The 22,258-nt window shown below is 39.4% G+C and overlaps 1 protein-coding gene across 1 annotated transcript; it reads left to right on the top strand.

Moving 5' to 3' along the window:
- Positions 1-17,237: 17,237 nt before the first annotated feature.
- Positions 17,238-19,507, top strand: RFESD (Rieske Fe-S domain containing). Its single transcript, XM_030968918.1, has 4 exons — positions 17,238-17,383; positions 18,125-18,305; positions 18,396-18,430; positions 18,612-19,507. Exons 1-4 carry the CDS (start codon positions 17,306-17,308, stop codon positions 18,903-18,905), a joined length of 588 nt encoding a protein of 195 aa, XP_030824778.1. The 5' UTR covers positions 17,238-17,305; the 3' UTR covers positions 18,906-19,507.
- The last annotated feature ends 2,751 nt before the right edge of the window (positions 19,508-22,258 follow it).

Raw genomic sequence — 22,258 nt, forward strand, 5'->3', positions numbered from 1 at the left:
CAGCAGCTGCCCATGTTAAAATTTCAGTGTGGAAAAAAAATCAATAGAGCTGAAAAAGAGAAAACAGGGTCCTCGTTAACTGCATTTAACAGCTCCACCTCGTGGTAAACTGATTATTTCTGCAAGGCCATGCTGGCAGGGAGTTGGGAATGCTGGGTGGGTCAAAGCTAGGGGTGCCCTGGGGAGACTCCTGTCCTCATCATCTGCAGGAAAGGCAGCACACAAAGCACAGGTAATCTAGTTCGGGATGTGTAGGAATCCCACCTTCCCCTCTTGTGATGAAAATTAGGCAGTTCTCATCAAAAGGATTTTCCTTCTTAGGAGAGAGACAGTGAAGTACTCAAACTGCCTCTAAATGTTTATTTTCTTGATAATTCCACAAGCTTCCTACATACATAATTTCTGCAGGTCACCACGAGAAAAGAGGAAGAAAATACCATGCAAACATGCTAAGTTTTCCAGAAAATACACAAATGGCTTTCAAATCCTAACCAAAATTAGCAGGTTCAACTGCCAAACAAATACTACTGATCACCCTAAAAGTTTTGCTCATTGCTGCTGGAACTGACTAAAAAGAAAACAATTCCTTTTAGGGATTTTTTTTCTGAAATAGTTTTAAATTAAGGAAACAAATTGAACATTCCAGTTAGTTACAGTGACAACTGAGAGGCAGATTTGCCTAGAACTACCTCTAGGAATAGGATGACATATATTTTATTATCTTAAAGCAGGGAAAAACAAGCCTACTTGTTAATGCAGGGAATGAACTAGCAGAGCTAAATGCCTAAAAGCACTGAATTTAGTCAGAGGATGGAGGATAACACAGACTTCTCTTAACTACTAATCTCAAGTACAATTATTGCCCCATCAAAATGGACAGGATCAAGAAACTTTACACAGTTACAGCATCCTGACACACCAATGTGACAAGGCTTTTTTAGAAATTATGTCTAATCTGTGTATCAGCAATGGCATCCACTGAACTGGAAATCCTAAGAGTGAATTTTGGTATTCAATATCCTTTGCCTTACATAGAGTTCCAAGAGCTTTTGATCTGCTAAGCCCCGTTTGACATCTGTTTGGTTGGATGGTTAGACTTCTCATAGGAATCTTCATCACCTTACTGAAAAAAAAAAAAAAAAAAAAGATTTAGTGTTAAAGGCTACATGTCATGACAACAAATTCTGTCTACAAAACTTACTCCATTACCTTCCATGAAGTCAAGGGTTAATGTAGTAATCACTGAGCAGAACCTACCTTGATACTTCTGCACAGCCTTCTGAGTCCTCTTATATTAAATTAAAAGCTTTCCTAGCTTCCTAAGCTAATTACCAACAACTATGTGAAACCTGTATATATCACATAATCCTGCCCGCACAACTGACTATATACAAAGCATATTAAGTGATGCCATGAAAGATCAACATCCAAGCATGATACTGTTTTGTATAGTGATAAAAATGCAGAATCTGAATGCAAAACTGAGCAATTTCAGTATCAGGTACCTTTAAATCAGGCACCAACAATCACACTTTCAGAAGGTATTTATATTGAAAATACTAAGAACTTTAGAAAAATAGAAATTTTTCTTGCTGTCAGAGACTGACTTAATATGCAAACTTATGCATCACAAATCTCCAAGTAGATGGTAAGTATATACTGCAACAGGCTGTCATGCACTATGTTTCTAAATACATTTAACATTTTAAATACATTTAAATAATTAACAGCAAAATTCAGTAACAATCCACTTCATGGTGAAAGCTGGAAAAATAAGATAAAACAAGAAAAACAAGATGAATTTGATAAACTAGTTAAAGCAGAGAAGAATTGTCAAATGTTTCTTCAGCTACAAGCAGAGAAATTTCCAAACATGGATGAATTTCCTTATTTGTTTCAATTCATGTTTTCTCTTCTAAGCTTCACTGCTATTTAGCCTAAACAATAAATACAAACTTAAGTACACTGAAATTAAAGTTCCCTGTGGTTCTACATTGGACACAAAAATAATACATACCTCAGCTTCTCTAAAGCTACCACAGAACTAAGGGCCTCAAGAAAACATGATCCAAGCCTGAACTCTGCTCTGTTCCTGTATTCAACTCCATATTTACAAATTTCAGGGAGAGAAAAAGTGGATCTTGACCATAACTGATAGTAACTGGTCTGGTTCAAGATCAATAGCCTTCTTATATTCTACTTTGGCCTGATCAGGTTGCTTTAAACCAGCAGCTGCCAAGCCAATGAATAACTAAGAATTGTAGATATTTTTGTCTTGCTTCAAGACTGCCTAAAATTACACAATTTTAATTGAAAAGATGAGTGAAATGCATCTTACAGATCCATTGCCTGAGATTTATCATTACAGTTTATGAACTATTCAATCAGGTAATAGTAGAGGTTAAAGTAATTTTTTGGAAAAAAAATAGTAAATTCAGCTTTTCCTGCCAGAAAAGGTTACATATCTGAACTGTTCTGTCAGTAACCATACCTGGAGCTCAAAGCTCCTCTGTGGGATAGATTAGAAGAGGATTTTTAACACTAGCACTCTACACTTCATATTCTTATCACCACATATAAGCAAATGCAAAAGGAAAGGGAATAAAAGTTCACCTGTGCTCTACTAACATGAATGATCAAGGAAGTTATAGACATGAAACTTGAAAATCAATTTCCACCATTATGTCAATAAGGTACTTCATACTCCACATTACTTTACAGCTGTATGGGTAGGAACAGAGAAGAAAATATGGAAAAAATATTACTTTCCAAGTAATAAGATAATTACCTTGCAGTGCTTTGAGGCTTCCTTATATTCTTTATTTCATATGGCATCTCCAGCTATCTCTTTAACATTGTTCCCACCTCTTTATTTGACATTATGGATACCAAGTAAAAATTACATATAATCAGTTCTTATAAAAAGATATACTGAACTCAAAATATTGATTATATCTACTATAATTGCATAGAGATTATTTTAAACACAGTGCAAAATCCCAAATTACAGTCACACCAAGAAATGCCAGAAAAAAATGGTATGCCTTAGAAATGCTTAAGTTTAGTTCCAATACAGGATTCAATCAATATTCCAAGCAGCTAAATGATACAAAATAATCACTCCAGAATTAAAGCTTTGTTAAGGTTTTGGATGAATTTAAATGGGGAGAGATGTGTTATAGGTCAGGCACATCAGTTAGCATGACACCCTGCATGTAGCCTCTTCTTAGAGAGGAATTGCTAAGCAGTGGACTGTTTTCAAGAGGCATTTTGAACTGGACAGGTGCTCCAGTGATTCCTGGGACCAGGGCTTCTCTTGCCAGCCTTTTCCATGGCCAGCCTGTTGCTGGCACCGTGTGGCCCACAGTGCTCCTCTCCCTTCACACACACTTAAAGCACTTCCAAATACAGCCAGGGAGCCAAAAAGTGAAAGCATTTAAGGACACACTATAGAGGCATTCGTGCTTTTGAGCTCTTGTCAGGATATCCATGCACTGTTTTGGTGTACGTCAAAGTTTTTTGCCTCAAATGAGCTTTTGAAACACCGTGGTCAAAACCGTCTGAGAAACCACGGTGGTGGTGTCAGCACAGAAAGAGAAAGGAAAAGTGACCAGCTGAAGAAGAAAAAACATCTTTCAGTAGCTGAAATGCAAAAGATAGAGAGTAACAGAAGGGTCCAGTGCTAATTCTGTAACATAAATTAGTACGTAATTAGTAATGAAAGAAAAAACGAGGAAAGCAAATTTCAAATGTTCCCTCGTGTTTTGTGGAGATAAACAAAACTCCACAACTTTTGTGAAAGTTTTAAAGCCGGTATGTTTATTACAGTGCTGGACGCATGTGGGAGTCGTTACTCTAAAATGACATGCGTACCTCTGGGGACTTCAGGTCCCTTTTTATCCCCCTCTCAGATACATATGCATACAATTTCACAATAGGTTCATACATATTCATTTTTACGAATGTCGAGTGACACTGCCGCTAGTTCTTCTTTATCGGAAAGAATTCCTAGGTCAGGCTGACCTGCTCTCACAGCAGTCTCTGTCTCGCTTTATCACCCTCTGTCTCCCCCCACCTTATCTCTGTCCTTCACTGAAGCAGTTTCTCTGAGCCTAGGCTTTTGCAGTCAGGCTAAATAGCTATGTTTTCTAACCACAGACTCAAAGATGTACATTTCACCTAAATCAAAATGGATTTCTACTCTGGAGAATTACTACTCTCTCACTTGGAGCTCAAAAAGTGCTAGGAAAAGTCTCTCCAATTTACATTGATCAGCAGCTCCTGGAGAGACATTTGTGCCCAGAAAGGCTCAGATGCCTCGGCCATCACAAGTGCACTCTGCTGCGGCCCCGCTGTCACCCACGGCCACAAGGGACACCGCAGCAGCACCTGCCCTGGCACGGTGGGAGATACGGCTCCTGCAGCCCCAGGACACGCTGTGAGCTGTAGCCTGGGCTCACGCTGCTCTTTGAGGGCCGCCTGTGGCTCCTGATAAGCGCCCGGGGAGCTGCCGCATCCCGGTGGGGAATGGGCGCATCCCGCAGAGAATGGCGGTGGGGATGCCAGGGCTGTGGCAACGAGGATGCGGCAGCAAGGGCATCCCGGGAGGTCTGGTAACCTTGGGTTCCGAACCGATATCGGCTCTGTAATTATATGTTAGAAATAATTCACGCTATTAAAGAATGTGTTTTATAAAGATTGTGAAATCCGAACGTGTCTCTGACCACACACGGCCCCGAGAGCAGATGTCTATTCAGATTCTAAGATTCCGGGACACAGCTAAGATAACAATCGATGCTTTAGCATAAGAATAGATGCTCAAACTACAATGATCACCGGTATCTTGGTATCTCGAGTCATCGAATCATTGGAAACCACCTGAAGAGCAATCACTGTCCTGCAGATAACATAAATCAAGATAGCCAGGGACGCCAGAGTTATACTGTGAATACAATCAACACTGACTACCCACCTGGAGATGATCTTTGTCCAGCTCTACACACTGAAAGGAACAGCGATGAATGTGAAGTGTTACAAAAGAAATTGTGACTCCTTCACCTCGGGCGCAATAAACTGTATAAAACAGCCCCGCAAGAAGCGGCTCTTGTGAACTGGGGGGATTCCGACGCGATAGAGATCGGATCCAGGTTCACCCAGTGCCAATCCCGGGCTCGATGCTGCCTCTTTGGCTGTGATGGTTTGAGGACCATATTTCGGTCACGCAAAAAGATAAATAAATCTTTTCGCATTTTTGATAATTTGGCTCACGACTGATCGTTTATAACAGGCTCTGTTCCCAGGAATGCACTCCAGGCTTGCATCAGGCCCATGGCAGGGGTCAGGCTCTGCTCACAGGTGATGAGTACCACGTGTGGTACCCGTGGCAGGGCACGGCAGCCGCAGGGAACAGAGCCACTGCGCGGGATGAACCCTCTTCCATGGGCTTGGAAAGCAGAAGGGGAAGCAAGGTCGATAAAGGCTGTTGTTCTTAGCACGCTGTGTGCCAGGAGCTTTAGGGATGGGGTGGATTGCTCCTGCAATCACAGGTGAAAAATTTGACTGAGTTAATGTAGAAGTGTCGGGGGGTAGGACGATCGGGATGGACGGATAAGATGCTGAGCCTCACATATTGTTTGACTCAGGCTTTTATTAATTATAAAAAATACTACAATTCCAAATAAACCCAGCTAAAAGGATACAGGAACCAGTAGCTTTTATGAATTTCTAGTAGCTTTATTACAGTGAATTTATTATTCATGAATTTGTATCAATAAATCCAATACCAATCAAGACAGGTAAATAAGATTTTTTTTCATTCCCAAATACATATTATATATACACATATACTATATCTATATATACTATATATAGTATACATACTGTTGTGAACAGCTAAAACCAGAAAATCTTTTACCATTTTCTCACCACTCTTCTCTCTGTTCACCCAGCATAATGAACCTGCTTTACTCACAGGAAAGGGGAAGCCTCACCTGAGCTCTCCTTACTGAGGAACCCAAAATAAACTCCATGCTATTATGTCTAAGGCAGATTAACCATTTTGATTACACCAGTGGAGAGCTAGAAGTTTCAATAGCTGGGTGCTATTGAAACTACCAGTTTTTTTCTGGAGAAAATAAAATGCTCCAACTCCTGCAGTTGAACTCTTCCTGTTCAAAGGTCTGGGCTTTCTTCTGAAAGTGTGCCTGCTTCAGTGGTGGGTGGGGCTCCTTCTGGACCACTCTTACCTGCTAAAACAAGTGTGACGAAGGTTTTCTTCTCAAAGAAGAAGACTGGGCAGAAGTGTCAGGTCTCCAGAGCAGTGACCTGTGGCTTGAACAGCCCCCTTATTGCTGCTGTGTAACATTACGAACACCCTCTGTGCTTCTCACAGTGCTTGCTGGTGGGATGTGCTGGTTGGCAATTCAGCTCCTAAATTGCTTCTTGAGGTTAACCAAGCAATTACAGGCTCTGCTTGCAATGCAGCTTGAGAGCCTGGGTGACATGTTCTTGCTAAAGTTGCTCAGAATTAGGATACTGCTTCAGATCCCTCAAAACCAACAAGTCCTACATAGTCCTTGTAGAGTGGGTTTCCAGAAAAAGCTGCAGATTTTTCATGTTCATATTCTCAGCCTGTTGAAGCAGCTTCTTTCACTCTTTCTGCCTGGGCAGTAACCAAAGTGGCCTACAGCTGTTCAAACAAACCATTTCTGTGTTGGAGAAAGTTGTGAGTATGTGATTGACAGGATGACATGTCAGTTGTGTACTTTCTCAAAACAAGTTTCTGGTCCAAGTCCCTTTTTCAAGTTCCACCTTCAGATTGCAGCTTTATTTCCAATTTGTCCTACAGAGTGCCTGTTCCAGTTGCCAGTTATAGTGGTGCACCAGAGGAGGCAATTAGTCTTTAGACAAACTTGGCTATAAGCTGATTCCAGCTGCTGGGATGTCATGGTTAGCTCTACTGGTACTAAATGAAATAATTTCTTCTACAGTACTGTGTTATCCAAGAACATTTGCTGCCAAAAAAATAAACTGAGGGAATTTTTTTCTTCTGAGTGCATTCCGTGTTATGAACTCTAAAAGGTAAAGAAAATTACATTAACTATGAACTGATGAGTGATGGAAGGGTGGCTAGTGAGGTAATGAAGAGCTTGTGCTGTAAGGTTAAAATATTTGGAACAGTTTCATTGTAACTGTAATATTAAAACATTTCAGTAATTTACAAGGACTGTTTCCTATGGTGGAGCACAATTTTAGTGCTTAACTGTTTTTGGGTTCTCTGTGAGACCTTACAAAGTCTAATTCTGTGCAGTGTCCTTTGTAAGTTATCACTTGGATGGTTAGTGCCTATCCCTGGGGAATTGTGTTCAATAGAAGCAATAGCAACACAAACTGTAAATTTTTTAGGTTTAGTCTCCTTAATTTGCTGGGGGTGGGGGCCTTTTCACTCTCAGAGATTATTACAGAAATTTCAAATAGTAAAGACTGCAGCGTTAATTTGGAAACATCTCCTAAACTACAAAAAGAGCAGAGTATGAAATTGATAGTAAGGATTATCTGATCTATATTCTGGAAAAGATGAAGACAGAAAGAAACTTACGCACCTGATGCTATATCTAATGTCTAATGTTTAATATAGCACAATGTTATGTTAAATATAGCTTTTGTTTGAAATGGTTGTTTTAAAAACAGACACAGACTAAAAAATAAAATTAAAAAACCCACATTTTCTCAATGAACATTGTAGATTTCAGTGGGAAAATCATCTTCCTTCAAGAGCTGTGACAGTGTTTATCTGACAGCATCTCTCACAAGGGTTCAGTCTCTCAGATGTTGTAGAACAGGTCTGATCGTAATGAGAGCATTTTAGCTCCAAGAGGATAATTGGAAATTGGACTTTTCTTTCTGTCGTGTCCTTTGGGATCTTCTACAATTGAGCAATTGGATGTTTTGAGGGATAATTGTGATGGTAATGCTGGTGGTGTAATAATAATAATAATAAGGAGGAGGATGATGATAAGTATGTCTTGTAGTTGAATAGCAGCCTGAGAGAGTTATTTGGGAGAATTTTTAATAAAAGCCCCAGCATATGTCCAGAACAAACCCATTATCCACCTTGTGTGGAGCTGATAATGGGCAAAATGAATTTTTCTCATTTCTATTCAAATTACTCACCTTAGGCAAGCAAGGAAGAGACTTTTTCAGTTCTGAATTATTTAATTTTTTATTTGCAAAGGCTTTGCAACACTTTACACAATAATCAGCCACCATAGTCTCTTGAGCTGGGGAGAAAAATTACCTGAGAACCTCCATGCAAATAGTATGTTGGTGAATTAGAGTAGAGAAAAGAAAGGAAAAGAAAATAAAGACGGGGAAGAGGATGATGAAGAGGAAGGGGAAGGGAGAGAGGAAGAGGAAGAGGAAGAGGAAGAGGAAGAGGAAGAGGAAGAGGAAGAGGAAGGGGAAGGGGAAGGGGAAGGGGAAGAGGAAGAGGAAGAGGAAGAGGAAGAGGAAGAGGAAGAGGAAGAGGAAGAGGAAGAGGAAGAGGAAGAGGAAGAGGAAGAGGAAGAGGAAGAGGAAGAGGAAGAGGAAGAGGAAGAGGAAGAGGAAGAGGAAGAGGAAGGAAAGTTTAGGAGAGTTCAGGAAATTTCAGAAAAGAAAAGAAAATTTCTGGAAAGAAAAGTTCAGAAAAGTTCAGAGAAGTTTAGAAAAGTTCAGAAAAGAAAAGAAAAGTTCAGAGAAGAAAAGTTCAGAGACGAGACGAGACGAGACGAGACGAGACGAGACGAGACGAGACGAGACGAGAAGAGAAGAGCAGAGAAGAGAAGAGAAGAGAAGAGAAGAGAAGAGAAGAGAAGAGAAGAGAAGAGAAGAGTTCAGAAAAGAAAAGAAAAAATTCAGAAAAGTGGAAAGGAAAGGAAAGGAAAGGAAAGGAAAGGAAAGGAAAGGAAAGGAAAGGAAAGGAAAGGAAAGGAAAGGAAAGGAAAGGAAAGGAAAGGAAAGGAAAGGAAAGGAAAGGAAAAGGAAAGGAAAGGAAAGGAAAAGGAAAGGAAAGGAAAGGAAAGGAAAGGAAAGGAAAGGAAAGGAAAGGAAAGGAAAAGGAAAGGAAAAGGAAAGGAAAGGAAAGGAAAGGAAAAGGAAAGGAAAGGAAAGGAAAAAGGAAAGGAAAGGAAAGGAAAGGAAAGGAAAGGAAAGGAAAGGAAAGGAAAGGAAAAAAGGAAAGGAAAGGAAAGGAAAGGAAAGGAAAGGAAAGGAAAGGAAAGGAAAGGAAAGGAAAGGAAAGGAAAGGAAAGAAAAGAAGAAAAGAAAAGAAAAAAGAAAAGAAAAGAAAAGAAAAGAAAAGAAAAGAAAAGAAAAGAAAAGATTTTTTCATTTGGAAGACACCTACAACCATCATCTATTCCAACTCCGTGATCCCTTCAGGGATGACCCAAAGTTAAAGCCACATTAAAAACACAGTGCTCCAAATGCCTCTGGAACACTGACAGGCTTGGGGCACTGAACACCTCTCCAATGAAGCCTGTTCCAATGTTTGTCCCCCATCTTGGTAAAGAAATGCTTCCTCATGTCAAGTCTGAACCTCCCCTGCCACAGCTCTGAGTCATTTCCGTGTATCCTGCCATGAATCCCAAGAAGAAGAGGTCAGCACTTTCCTCTCCGCTTCCCCCAGAGGATGGCCAGTTTGTTAAGTTTCACATGGCCAAATTTTCTACCAAAATGCTTTCTTTGAGCAGGGGTGACAGGATGCTTCCAATATTTAGTACATCTTTACTCCAGGTCAAACGTGGAGTGAGAGAAGACACGTGGAAGTATCAGCAGAGGAGAAGAGACAGGGATGGTGAAGCTGGGAAGAAGCAGATGTAGACCAGAGGTCTGTGCTCAAATGTCACCTCTCTGCTTGTATCCTGTGCCCTCATGTTCTCCTGACACCCCACAGTCACAGCACCAGGAAGGCTTTGCTGATATTAAACAGAAGGAAATTGTTGCTATACTTAGCTGCATTTTTTTTCCAGTATGGATCTGAAGTTCATGGTTTAGGACAGTCTGCATGGTGCTTATTACAAGTGACAATTTATGTAAGCATTCTCCGTGAGGTGTATTGTGAATATATGAACCTTGGATGTGAAGTATTAAGACACAACAGAAATCTCTTTTCTGTTAACTTCTGTGCTGCTGTAGCTTTTCAGTGTTTTCAGAGTATGGAAAACTCTTGTTATATATGGAAAACTAAAAAATAATTCTTCTATTAGAAATAAATTACAAAAAAGTGGATTTTTTTATTCTGTCTCACATTGTGTCTTCAGGCACCACTATCTACTACAAAAATGAAAATGGCTTACAACAGCTTTCACTGCATAAAGGCACCAGCATTCTCTGCTGCTGAAGAATGGAATATTAGGTTAGAAAATAAATTATGTTTACTTAAAACAAAAAATCAACTTACGGAATTTATGCAACTTATGGCCTTTTCTTTTTCAGAACTGTAAAATCTCTGTGTGCAATAAAATCAGAAATACTTGGATACAAGGACATATAAATGAAGTCAGAGAAACATGAATGTCATTGTACATAAGGCTGTGGTTCTTCTAGGAATGGTGAGAAGTTTTAGAGGATAAGGAGAACATGAGGGGAAAATATTTGCAAAAAGCAAAATCTAGCTTGCACATGAAGGAAAACTTTCTATGTGCTAATTGCTAGGTGAGATGTGTCTTGGAAAGCAGGGGTTTGTTTTTTTCAGATCACAGAGTTATAACATCTCTATTAAATTTTTCTCATCCTTAATCCAGTCAGAATATGTAAACTCCATAGGTTGCTGAGGTCCTTTCCACCACTACTTACACATTCCCAGTATGTGAACCAACATTTACTGATGAATGCCACCATTTACTGACCATTTGCTGATTCTTCTGGAGTGCAACTGTGTTTTGAAAATGACAAAGATCAATCTCTCTTTGAGCGTATCGATGAGGAACTTAAATTAAGTTCTAAGTCTGCTGGGGAGGTAATACAGAATAGAGTACCAGCAAAATATGCTCGTGAAACCTTGTGTGGTTGAGCAGATGGTCCTCTACATTTTGCACAAGCTAGCACTTTTTCAGGGCATGTGGCTTCTTTCGTAGCCCTGAATTACCAGAGAAAACAACAGGATTATCTTACACTTCTTTATAACTAAATGGATTGGCACCTGTAAAAAGAGTTATAAAATTAGTCTAATGTACTGAATTCTTTCTATCAAGGTGTCCAGATCTGTCATGCACTGTCCTGAAGACCTTTCTAGGCTATGTGAATTTCCATATTGTTCTGTAGTCTCACATAATGCCCAATCTATATGGTTTATAGTTATGCTACAGCTAATAAGATGCTATGCCAGTGTTTCTGTACTTTCTGTAGAGTAAAATTGTAGGAGACAATTCTGCAGTACCCCTCTTAAAAAGACATGAGCTGATAAAGCACATATTTCTGGCTCCTAGGCTTTGTTTCTAGCTGATTTTTGCAGGCATCTTTTAAAATTACTTGATATCTGTGGAAGTAGAAGGAGAACATGAAGGAGGTAACAGTGCTGTGTAACAGGTTAGCCTCTGTGTTTCTGGGACCACAGACTGAAAACTATAAATTTATGGTAAAAGGTTTTAAATCACATCTGCTTTTTTTTAGTTTTGGGGGGTTTTGTGATTTTTTAAAAATGTGATAAATTTAGTTGCTAAAGTATTGTAATTTCTTCTTACCTTTATGTAATTTATGAAACTATTAAAATGCCTAAAAGGTTGTAGAGGTGCACCCAGTAGATTATGACTCATTGTACACCAAGAATTGCACAGGAAGAGTTCTCAGAGCAGAAAGTGAGAAAATGAAGTATTTTATTATGCTGTATGTACAGGGACAGATGCCATGCTTGGTAGGTATTGCTCTGATTTTTTTTTTTTTTTTTAGTACTGATAGGCTGGGTCTTTGGCAGGAGGGAGAAGAAAAAAAAGTCTGGGAATAAGTCATGGATGTTGCTTGCCCAGTCTACAAGACAAATAACTAGGTAACTTTTGAATCTTTTGCAAGACTAAGTCAGAGTACTCTGAAAAGTAATCACAAGAAGCAGTCAGAGGCACAGTAACTGCAGTAAAATATGGAATGTTTTATGTGACTCATGTGCAAGAGGAATTGAGGAACTAACTAAAGCACTAACAAGAGGACCAAGTGTTGACTGAAATAATGGAAATAGTTGTGAATGGGACAGACTGGCAAAGCAGAGCTGGAGGGAGAGAAAAATTTCAGGGCATGGATGATGTGCTGCTGTGCATAGTCTAAACAGTAAGGTTATTCTTGAAGTCTTCCTTAGCAGCATATTACTGATAGTTTAGAAGAAAGAATTGGGCATTCAGAATTCTTCCTAGTTTGCAGTAAGGTCTTCATCATAAAAATGATTGTACAAAGTGGTCTTAATTTACAGTACTCTTATTTCTTGATTTGAAAGAACAAGAACTTCCTTGCATTCTAATATGAGGTTCTTGAATTAAAAAGCTAGTTTTTTTCAGCAATGTTAGAATGATAATTTTAAAAGACACTTAATTACTCTTCCACATTTTATGAGGGGGAAAAAAATCTCCTAACAGGAACTAAGGGCTTCTATAGGCATGTAGGCACAAGAAGGAGAAACTTCCACTGATTATATTTAAGAAGTCCTTCACCCTCAATGCAGTGTCAGGCCTTCTGATGTTCTCTTTTGCTGATGTTGAAATCCCTGTTAATAGTTATGATAAAAACAACACAAAAGTGATGATAACAGCTTTACCTATGGTGCATCCTTGCCTTTTGGCATTTTTTCATGGTTGTTGTTCAGTTCCCCTCCACACTTCACTAGAAACCAGACCTGGGCATCTCTTTGGTGACTGTACATTAATCTGGGTTGAAGGCTTTGGGCTCCGCCTTCTGTGCACAGAGGGGAATTTCCAAACCTCTAGGATTGGAAACCAGGATTCCCTGGGGTTTGCATCCTCCCTCACTGGTACAGAAGTGCAAGGAATATTTTGAAAGTACATTTTTCTTGTGGCACATGATATATTTTCAGCTCTGTGACATATCTCGCTTCTTACAAAAACAATTTCCTTATTACTGTTACTGTCATCAACACAACTACAGGGAATGATTAGATTCAGAATTATTTGTTGTTACAAAAGGAGATTTAGATGCAAACAGTCTTTGCTAGCAGTCATGCCTAACAGTTTATTATAGAAATAATAGCACAAATGCATTCAGGAATAATACTAAACATGAAAGGATGGCAGGTTCATTAGCTTATCACAGAATCTTCCATTGTGAAGGGTCATGTGGAAGAAATGTGATAAAGACTACATATAGGAAATGTACCATTTATCTGGACAAGCAGGATAATATGTAATAACATAATAATAAGATACTACAGTGGATGTAGTTCTTACCTCCTTGGATATGCAGGCACTCATTATGAGACAGAGAATGAAAGAAATAAGACTGACATTAAACTACTTAAACACACATGGAAATTAACATTAATAGTAAATTTTTGAAGTGACCTGTGATAAAACATGTAGGAGACGAATCTTATTGAAACTGAACTTTAGATAAGTCACTGTTCAAGGTTTATCTGGGATCTTTTAAGCTAATGGTCAGGAAAACATTCTTTGCAATACAGACTGCAAAACTTGCTCTTTCAGAACTGTCATGTGTAAACTGCAGTTTCTATAGAGAACATGGGACAGGAGATAAAACTGCACTTCTGGCAGTGAAAGCCAGTGAAAAATCCTATATTGTTTCACTTTCATTTTCTAAAAGCAGAATAAAAGATTTGTCTGCTTGTCTGTTCTCAAATATTTGCAACCACTTATCCAGCTGAAAATAAGACTTAAAATCTGAATAGCTTTGTCTTCCAACTATTTATATAAAATACTTATATAGATAGTGAGTTTTAAAATTCTTGTATTTTACTTTGTGCCTTTTCCCCAAATAAAATAATTGGTCTGCAAGAATTCAATGTAGTGCTGTTTGGTATTTTTTTGGGAAGTAATTGAATGCAGGAGTATGCATTCTCTTCTTGCTAAGCTTGAGAAAATGCACCCAGAAAGAGCTACCAGTGCTCCTCAGGATAGGCTAAAATCCAAAGCAGTCTTGATTAGCTGGAAAAAATATCTGAAATCAATCAGGTAAAATAATCATGGACTAGTTTGAAGTCAAAATAAAAAGGAAAGGGAAAAAACATTAAAATGGTGGACAAAAAACTGTCTAGGCTGCATTTTTGCAGTTCAAAAAAAGTGCAATACACCTGGAAATTTTAGAGAAATTGAAGCAGAGCATTAGCCAACCACATGATGTGGTGGAAAAGGAAATGAGTGACGGGTGGGTATGACTTAAAGGAGTCACAAGAGGCAACTGTTTTATTAACTGCAGTGGATGCTCAGGGTATTGATTCTGCTTTGTGACTGTATCTTTTAAGAAGGATCACAAAAAGATGAGAGCATTTGGAGGGAAATAACATAAACAAAGGACCTGTGAATTGTATGAGGTATCAGCTCTCAGAGGAACCTTGAGGAGTCCTCTGCAGCGACTAAGGCTTCACAGCCTGGAAAATGCTGCCACCAAGAGCAGGAAAGAGAAATTATTTTGGTTTTCAGGCAGGCCTCTTCTGATGAGCAAATTGGAGGAAAAAAGTGAAGAACTGCAAGTGTTTTAACATGAAAACTGCCTGCCAAGCTATCTAAACTCTGCCACTGGAATTTAGTTCAAAATATTTGTCAGGAATGGCCAAAGTAGATGTGATCCTGCACAAGATAGGGAGGCTGACACAAGTCAGTGGGAATGTGCTTTACAGCCCCTTTGTGTTTGGGGGGGTAGTTTAGGCTTCACCATTATTACTAGAAAAGCAGCCACTGAGATTTTGATGTCACCTGCTTTGGTTTGTCCATTGTTTTTGTGCACGTGAGCTGTCATCATCGTGCTGAGGGTTTTAATAACACATTTGCTACCAGCTGTAAACACTGCAGGTTGCTCTTGCCCGACTACACAGAAACAGAGTTCTCCCATCACAGAAAAGTATAAGTTTTATTTGTAATGTCAAAATGATGAAAAAAAAAGAAAAAGTCAGCTGGTTCAGTGAGTGCAGTGAAAAATCTAATGAACAGCAACAGAGCTAAATGAGGAGGGTGCAGTCTTCATTGCTCTGCCTTAAAATATGCCAGGCAGGAATAATTATAAAAATGTTTTAGAAGCCTTTTGCCACAACCAGGGCAGGCTTTAAACAATACATCCCCGTTGCAGTGTGCCTGTTACAGTCCCCTATTATGTCCGTGCAGCTAATTAGTTAACTACTGCAAGAACTGCACCAGCCTGCTCAAAACAAAATGGTCACATCCACACTCTTCTGGTGGGTTTAAACAACAGCAGCCACCATAAAACTCCCAATAACAACAACATGACCAAAAAAAAAACCAATTTAAAAAAAATCCCTGACTGGCCAATTTTATTTCTGAATGAGGTATCCCAAAATCGATAAATATGACCAAAATATTGAAAAGGCTTTGTAATGATAACAAAAGCTCGGGTTCTGAATGAGAATAACATCTGGGCAATTTGTGTAGCAACTGCCATCATGCTGATCTTACCTGCATTTTGAGGTTTGACAAGGAAACATAGTGGGGATAAAATAAAACAAAATAAAATAAAATACTATAATAAAATAAAATAAAATAAAATGAAATGTAAAATATAGTAAAAATAGAAAAAATAAAATAAATAAAATAAAATAAAATAAAATAAAATAAAATAAAATAAAATAAAATAAAATAAAATAAAATAATGTTCCCTGCAGCAGAGGTATTTTTCCTTTTATCCAAAATGGTGAAACACTATTCAGAGCAGGGTACAGCAGTGAATCGCCACAATTTACGAATCCAGTTGTTTCCAGCTGGAGAAGGAACCCTTACACTGCTTGCAAACCCCTTTGCTGTTCCCACCAGGTGGCACTTGGCAGCAGGGACAATTCCATCTTTGCTGTCTGCAGTGACTCAAAAAATATCAAAGCAGCCGAACTCTTAAGAAAATATCAGGAAAAAACTGCTAGAAGTCTAAAGTGCTCTGCATAAGCCTGGAAACAACCTTTCCTCTGAAGTGTGCTCACTTGCACGACTTGGAATTGCTCCGATAGCTCAGGATTCTGTCTGGGATCTCTGAGGAGGTGATGTAACCTGTTTCTTCTTGTCTAATTGAAGAAAGTAGCCTTGAGTGTTTTCTTCTGGAGGGCCTCTGACATGCCAGTGTAGTCCTTAGCCTACATTTGTTCACAGACAAGCATGCAAGTATCAGCTGTGAAAGGAACTTTTTGGCTACTGATTGCTTGCGCAGTTTAGGCCGCTCTGGGTCCACGATGTGCTGCTGATGGTCTCCATCAGGTTTCAGAATGGGAGCCTGGATAATTTATTTGTGCAAAATTCAAGCTGAGTGTAAGAAGTCATCTAAATGAGCTGGAGGTTAGGTGTACCCTAATACTAGTTGGGAGATACAAACAGATATATGTGCACACAAATACTTACATGTGTGTGTGTGTGTTTCTGTTTCTAGAGAGGTATGCATTTATATACACAGGATTTTTCAGAGGCATCTTAATAAGAGAGGTTTTAACTACAGGCTTCCGCATTTTAGTATCCTTGCCAATTTGGAAAGTTTATAGGGAGAGTCAGCCAAAAGGTGATAGCAAAAACTGGGGATTTCCTACTCTAGTTCCTGTGGTTAGCTTGCTTATCACCTGAATAAACTAAGTGTGAATGTTTTACTGGATCATCCTGTGGGCCTGGCAGTGATGTTTCACTTTCTGGGTAAGACTGGGTGGCAGTTCCTTGAACTGGAAACCAGGGAGTTGGTCTGAACAGTTGATCACGTGCAGATCAGTTCACAACTGGTCTTGGAAATGCCACACTGCCACTTAAACTGGCCTCCCCAGCACGGTGGCTTAAGAGGAAACCTGCATTTGCTGACCCTGAGGACAGGCCACGTGTGGCTCTGAGCAGGGTTCTGGGAGCAGGCAGCAGGACTGGGCTCACAGTGAGGACAGCAGCAGGGGGAACTGGAAGCTCTGCTCTTCCCTTATCAGGCCAGCCCCAGCGTGTCCCTGGCTCTTATCAGCCCTGGCAGAGCCAGCTTCTGATGCGTTGAGCCTCTAAAGTCCCGTCACAGGGTGCTGCAGGGCCTGGCCCCAGTGCTTCCAGCTTGCGCTTAAAGAAGGGCTGAGAAGCACCTTGTGACACATGGGGACAAGGCAGGGCAGCGGTGACAGACCTGAAGGGAGGCCATGCTGGACCTCATCATCCTCAGCCTTCATTTCTTCATCTGCTTTCTCATCTCCATTGCAATCTGGTATGGACCAAAGGTACAGTGCAGCCCCCTGCAGCCGGACAGACACCCCCTCCTCCCCTCATCCATGGCTCCCCTTCCTGTGTTTATAAAGACCTGGTTTAGCTTTATTTTTCTGAGGAAGCAAGGTTGTATTGGGAACTTGGGAAGAACCGGAACACAGTAGCTAACTGTATGTAAATTTAAAGGGAAGGTTGCCTTCATAAAACTGCTTAATGTTCTCTCTTGTGAGAGGGAGAGTCATATGTTTGAAATACGTGAAGGAAAGACAGGAAAATTTGCTAGAAATGTCAGGTTGAACACAGCTTCTCATAAAAAACATTTTCTTTCCTTTGCAGAATAGTATTTCATTAACTTTAATCACTTTATGCTTCTAGCCATAATATGTAAAATTATTGGATTTACATATAAATGTTACCTGTTGCATACCTGAACTGTATAGTATTTTACATTTGCCATCCTTATGTTTGTTTGCATGTGGGTTTTGAGGGGTGAAAGTGGTTTAGGTGCAGAGTAAACAAATAGTGATTGAAAGTTTATCTTGCCTGAGCCTCAGGTATCTGGTTTCCAGCAGCTGGTTTTCCTTGTCCTGTCAGTTCTGTTAGCGAACACCCTAACTGAACACTGTCACCAAGCTCTTGTGCTTTTCTACCTCTGCATTCTTTCACTGGAACCTTTTCTTCCTCTCCTCACATGAAATCCAAATGTGAATTGCTTTCTAAGTGACCTTTTCATTAATTTGTCCGTGCGTTTTAAGGATGTGGATTCACACAGCTCAAGCACAGGAGGAACTGAAATGCAGCCAGATGGTCTTGTATTCATTGGCAAAGAAGATGACATAAAGAAGTCCCAAAGAATAACAGCCAAAATCGATGGCAGAGAAATTGTTGTTTTCTACCATGAGGGGAAATTTCATGCTCTGGATTCTCGCTGCTACCGTAAGATATTTGCCTGTGTGATCTCAGTGTTGTTAGAATTAAGCATAAAATCTGCTTCATAAATTAATATGGTATTCTGCCATGTTTCAGATGAAGGAGGCCCTTTATGTCGTGGAGAAATAGAGGTATGTAAGCAAAATAAAAATAATGCAGAGGCATAGAGTCATGTGAAAACTCTAATGGATTTTTTGTAATGCTTTTATCTGAACATTATATAGAGAAACTTATAACCTCAGACAGCCTTACAACCAAACATACATTTTGTCCTAGAAGATGACTCACTATCTTTTCTTCTTCTTCCTGCAGGATATCGATGGACAAGCGTGTATTGTTTGTCCTTGGCATAATTTTAAAATTACCTTGGAAACAGGAGAAGGACTGTACGAAGGAATAAATCCTCAGGAGCCATCACCAACACCAAAGTGGCAATCAAAAGGAGTCAAACAAAGGATTCATAAGGTCACAATAGACAATGGAAATGTTTATGTGAGCCCTCCAGACTTGTCTGTGAGCTTTGACTCTGATTATTTTGCTGAAAAGTACAAACAAGGTGGTGAATTAGCTATGGGAAAACAAAGCCACTCAGAAGCCATGGAGTAGGTCATGGCCAGATGGCGGAATCCTGGGGAATGCACAAATGAAGAATCTGTGGTGGGAAATAAAAATGTACTGTGCCATGAAGATTGTCTCCAAATTAAATTCTAATATTTTTATGTTAAAAGCATTGAAATACATAGAAATGAGTAGGATAAGAAGCTCTGCATTGTCAGAAATGTGATAATTTTGTGCTGAGGATATTTTTTGCATTTCAAAAAAGAATTACAGGAGAGTGCCTCACAATATTTGATATTTTGCTAGAACTATTTTAATTTTTAAGAGGGGATATAGTATACTATGGCTTATAAAACTTACTACATAATTAAAAGTAGATAGTCAGGTGTAAAGGTTATCTTTATATACTTAACAGTTTATACTTCTAATGCCTGTGGTAAAAATGACACGGAAACTTTTAACTTTTGAGACATTTGTGTGATCTCTAGCTATTTATTAAATGCCACAAAGGGAAGCATAGAATTTCAGAATTTTTTAGTGCACTCTTTTATGCCTATTTGTGCATTACTACCTTGAGTATATAGATGCATTTCTTTTCCTTCTCACTGAATTCCTCTTGTTACTTCATCAAATAATGCAGCAAGGATTTATTATGCATACTTTGTTCTTCCTGGTTCTGTTGGTTAAAGAGGGAGCTGTTTGGTATGATATATAAATTAGTGGCCCTTGTTTGCTTCTTTTTCTTTATTGTAACCACATTTTTCTACATTCATTAAGAAAAAAAAAGTGCATTCTGTGTAGAGGCAAAGCCTGTGTTTTTTTCTGTGTGTTAGCTGTCCAGTATCAGATCTGCCCCAAAAACCCCTTCCAAGAAAGTTTCTCTCTGAGCTCTGCTGCACTCCAGGATGTGGTGGGTTCTACTGTTCTACTGTGGAGTGTAGAGACAGAACACAGAGTCATTGAGGCTGGAAAACACCTCTAAGACCATCAAACCCAACCATTAAATCAGCCAAGCCTAACACTAAACCCTGTCCCCCCAAATGCCACATCTACACTCCTTTTAAATACGCCATCCTGCATGGCTGAAATTCTTCAGTGTGGTTTTTTTGTTGTGTTTTTTTTTTTTTTTTTTTTTTTTTTTGTGTGTGTAATTTGTTGGGTTTTTTTGCAAAGTTCATTCATAGCCAGGTTCAGTTTGAAGCGCCTGCTCTTCATCTCGAAGTTCCTCTTGTGTTTGCAGGAGGCTGTCTTGCTTTTAATGCCTGTCACAGGTAACTAGGCCTGTGCCAACACTGTTGTTGATACAAATGTGTTTAGAGGCAGAGGGAAGAGTCAAATAAAAATTTGTACTGCATTGATCACAACAAATAAAGCAAAGTACACAATCAATTAATTTCACTACAGAAAAATTGAGAGGAAATCACCTCTGGTCGTGCCTCCTTGACATGGTTTTTGCAGTTGACAGAGAAGAGTGTTACCCTGAAAGTGCTGCTGAGCTGACCCACCCCAGTTCTGCATTTTATAAGAAATACAGCCCAGAAATGCTTTTCTTGCCATCCTCCTCCTCCTCTCCCTGACCCAGTCAGCCAGCCAGTGCCAATGATCAGATGCAAATTCCTGCCTTCTGTCAGGTGAATCCCGTCTTGATTATCTGCTAGAAAATGCTGTTCTGTACTGACCAGTTCTGTAATTTGTTCAGGTTTTTTAATTACAATTTGTTTGCTTTTAAATGAATTATCAACTTTTCCTCTTGAAGCCACCAGGTAGATGGCAGGAAGGTGGAGCAGGTACCTTCCTACCATCTACCCCAGCTGCTGCCCCAAGGGGCTTGGGTGGGGTCGGGGGGGGGGGACAGAATTGCTGCCTTTCCCTCCCTCCTCACTCAGCTACCTGCACCTGAGATTAAACTTGACCACAGACGTTGTGTCCTAGTCAAAGACATGGATCATATAAAAGGAGAGTACTGCAAGAACTCCAGCTACACCTGCATTAACTCATGTGATTGCTGAGATAGTATTTTTATTGACTTTTCTTGAAGTAGTGCATTACTAGAAAAGCACTCTTTAAATTAATAAAGATGCAGTTCAGTTTAAGAAAGCACTGACTCTGAACAACATGCTGTTATCTGTATGATGCTTAGAAGAACAATGGAAATAGGAAGTTTTATTTGAAAGCTTCATGGACATGTTCATACTAGTGGAAGAGTGCTCAGGATTCTGCAGAATTTAATTTACTGGCTAAAATTCAGAAAAGTGTTTAATCATCATTAATCACATTGAATAAATGCAATTGCATGTCCAGGCATAGGTAAACGCTTTTTCTTCAGTACTTCTCATGCATAATAGCTATCTGCAAGAGTTTATGGTTATTTGGCCTCTTTTTTTCTTAAGTGTTCTTTCCCAGAAAGTTTGCCCATTCGATTTCATTCCCCTCAATTTTCCTGTTGATGATCACAGAAGAAACAGAAAATTATTAACTTAGGCAGCTGTGAACAGAGCAGGGAAGGCTGGTGGGCTGTGTGTTTTTTATTTTATTTCACCCTTTCACATTCTGCTTTTCCCTTTTTTCCATTTTCATTCTTTTTTCTTTTTTCTTTTCTCTTTATTTTCTCTTACTTTTTAAAAATTTTTGACAGCAAAGAACAAAGCCTGTCTTTCAACCTATTAAAGCTGCTACCTTTAAAAAAATGCATGCACTGTTCTGAGCCTTGAAGTGCTAGACTGTGCACCTAATTTAAAAATAATTTAAATATTTAATGTTCTATAGTTGAACAATCTGAGTCTCTTATGTGGCATTTACGGCACAATGGAGAGGCAGGAAGAATGAGTGGCGTGGGCAGGAGGTCAGTGAGTCAGTGGCTGGATAATTACTGCTTCCTAGAGAAATGTGTTAATGACAGCAATCAACAAAGCCATTCCAGAAGAGTGTCTTGTTTGCGGGAAGTTTAGTTTAAGTTGACAAATGAACAAATACCATGTTTTTCATCAGAGATCAGCCAGGCAGGGAGCAGAGAAATACCTTTTTGTGCTTTGGAAGGAACATTTTTGTGATGATTTGGCAAGGTATTTACTCTCTATAATAAGAGGCAAGCAGCTTGAAGACAATAAATAGGTTATGTTATGCTGTCATGGAATCATCTTTTCTAGAAAGACGAGAGAAAACTGTGCAGCAGTTTGAAGCGCAGAGTGACCCTTGACCGGATGTACCTGCACTGCAATTAGACTGTGTTGGCTATAAATCTGGGTGCTGTCCTTTTCCTTCTATTTGTAGTGCTTTGATTTGCAATGCTCCCCTGATTGTGCATTGAATTAAGGACCCCTCCAATGTAAAACGCGCCATTAAGTTGGGATTGAGAAGTTCGTTATGGAGCATGTTAACTTGGGGGAGAACAGTTTGCAGGA

This window comes from Camarhynchus parvulus, chromosome Z (assembly GCF_901933205.1).
Source record: "Camarhynchus parvulus chromosome Z, STF_HiC, whole genome shotgun sequence".
NCBI classification, from domain to species: domain Eukaryota; kingdom Metazoa; phylum Chordata; class Aves; order Passeriformes; family Thraupidae; genus Camarhynchus; species Camarhynchus parvulus.